The following is a 2,139-nucleotide window of genomic DNA, read 5'->3' as shown; positions in this document are numbered from 1 at the left end:
TATTTATTCTATCAAAATGTTGCATCATGAAAAAATAATGAATAAATAATATCTATAAAGGATAGAATTGCTCATGACAATCAACCACCCATTTTAACAAATAACATAATACCTTAGTAACCACATAAAATAACCCTATACCTCTGACATCCTTAAACTATAAAATGCTTTTACACTATACATGATCTAAATATGAATTTCCCATTATCACAAACTTAAAACAGAATCCAAACAAAACAACATATCTATAAAAAAAAAACCTACTGCCTAAACAACATTGCGCACTTAATGGCTTATCGAATAAAAATCACATATATCCATGATAAATTACACATGAACGAAATCCAACTACTCTATGAACAAACTTCATGGCCACATCCCTCCTACACAATACCATCAGCATAGGCTTAATTTTATAAATAACACACAATAAATTTATACGCTGCCATTCCATTCTCCCCAATGATAACCGCAAAAACAATTCTTGATTGAAGGATTCTATCAAAATAACAAGTCAAAGCCCTTTCAAGCCAGATGAATAAAGTAATTTGCAATTGTATCCTGCATACCCTTATCTATTTACTTCATTCAAAAAAAACAAAAATAGCCTCCGCTCGCTATCTACAATCACATGAGAGGTGGTATTTGCCCGGTGGGCTCAGGGAATGAACCACTAGGGTACGGTGTATTGCCACTGCCTTCTTCCCCACTGACAGAGATGGGCCGAACTCTGTGTAAAGATGGATCAACGCATGACCCAACAACAATGTCAACGGGACCAGCCGCCCGAAGAATCCCGTCAACCATCCCTGAGATGACCCTTCCTTTAGAGTCAACAACAGATAGGGAGAGAGAGCTGCAATGTGGGAGATATAAGCCAGACAGTGAAAGTATCTGCCATAAGCCGGGGAAGAACCTCACTGAACCAGCAATGGAGATGGTCACATCAACCACATTCCCTAGAGCGCTCAAAACATAGATGCCCCCAACCTGAAGCTTTTGGTAAAATCCAAGTAGGGACCGAACTATATCAGCCCCGGACTGAACTTGCACAACATGAGGCATCATTGCCTCATGGCTCTCTTTGTAATGTACAGGCTTCTCTTTCTGTTTGTTTTTGGAACCAATGGGACGACCCCTTCTGCTTGACTGCGGCGTGTTATTAATATTCTGTTCACCATCTTTGCTCCCGCTTTCTTTGGGAGCTGGAGAGTCGTAGTGCTGTTGGAATGGACCCCGCGACCCAAACACACCTTCATTGTGGGGCATATCATCTGAATAAAACTTTGGCTCCATCGCGCACAACAGATTCGGCAGGGCAACAAAAATAATGAAGAAAAAGCCAATGGGTATCCACAGGAAGTTTACCGCAGAGCTGAAAAAAATTCGAAGATTCTATGCTAGTTAAAATATTTAACAAAGAACCTTATTATCAGAAAAGCTCTGCAGAATAAATATGTAAGAAAAATAGAATTGCCCAAGCAAGTTATTTTCAATCTGCAGAATAAATATGTAAGAAAAATAGAATTGCCCAAGCAAGTTATTTTCAATGTAATAACAATCGTGCTAACCCCAATTCCTGTAAATTGAAAATTGGGGTTCTTCGCAAAAGAAGTTTCAGAAACCAACCTAAAACCAGTAGAAACGGTTGAAGAAATGTATACCTTCGATAGGTGCAGATGATTAGTTACGCCAATAAAAGGAAGACGAAGCAGTGCTTCTTAGCAAAACCCTAGCAAAACCCTATCGACTACTATGGATGGCTGATCCTCTCCTTTTATAGATCACACCGATCGCCGACTATGGAGTCAATTAAGATCCTCTCCTTTTATAGATCACACGGATCGCCGACTATAGAGTCTTAAGACAGAATGTTTCCACGTATCTATCAATCAAAATTTACAATGGAACTCCATCCAATGCTTGAAAAGTAATCAACACTAATGTAACTCCACACGGTGCTTAAAAAAAAAAATTGTATACATAAATGGGTAACTCCACCCTATCTTTAGAAAATAATGAATAAAAAATAATTATTAAATGGTTATACTCATATATAAAAACAATAAATAAATGTGAGTTTTAAATTATTATATTTTGCTAATTTTTATTTAATATTTTTTTAAGGTAATTCAGGTG

General features: G+C 37.4%; 1 protein-coding gene across 1 annotated transcript; it reads right to left on the bottom strand.

Moving 5' to 3' along the window:
- Positions 1-627: 627 nt before the first annotated feature.
- On the bottom strand, positions 628-1,296 carry LOC149153237 (AT-hook motif nuclear-localized protein 21-like). The gene has a single exon (XM_089443747.1). The coding sequence runs from the start codon at positions 1,294-1,296 to the stop codon at positions 628-630; it is 669 nt and encodes a 222-aa protein (XP_089299873.1).
- Between the last annotated feature and the right edge of the window lie 843 nt (positions 1,297-2,139).

The sequence above is a fragment of the Pinus tabuliformis genome, chromosome 9 (genome assembly GCF_031772625.1).
Source record: "Pinus tabuliformis cultivar Carrire ecotype Pingquan chromosome 9, CPIR1, whole genome shotgun sequence".
Classification (NCBI taxonomy): Eukaryota; Viridiplantae; Streptophyta; class Pinopsida; order Pinales; family Pinaceae; genus Pinus; species Pinus tabuliformis.
This window is presented reverse-complemented; position numbering and strand designations above follow the sequence as displayed.

Coding starts and splice junctions, on each gene's coding strand:
- LOC149153237 (XM_089443747.1), bottom strand. CDS start 1,296: ATGGAGCCAAAGTTTTATTCAGATGATATGCCCCACAATGAAGGTGTG.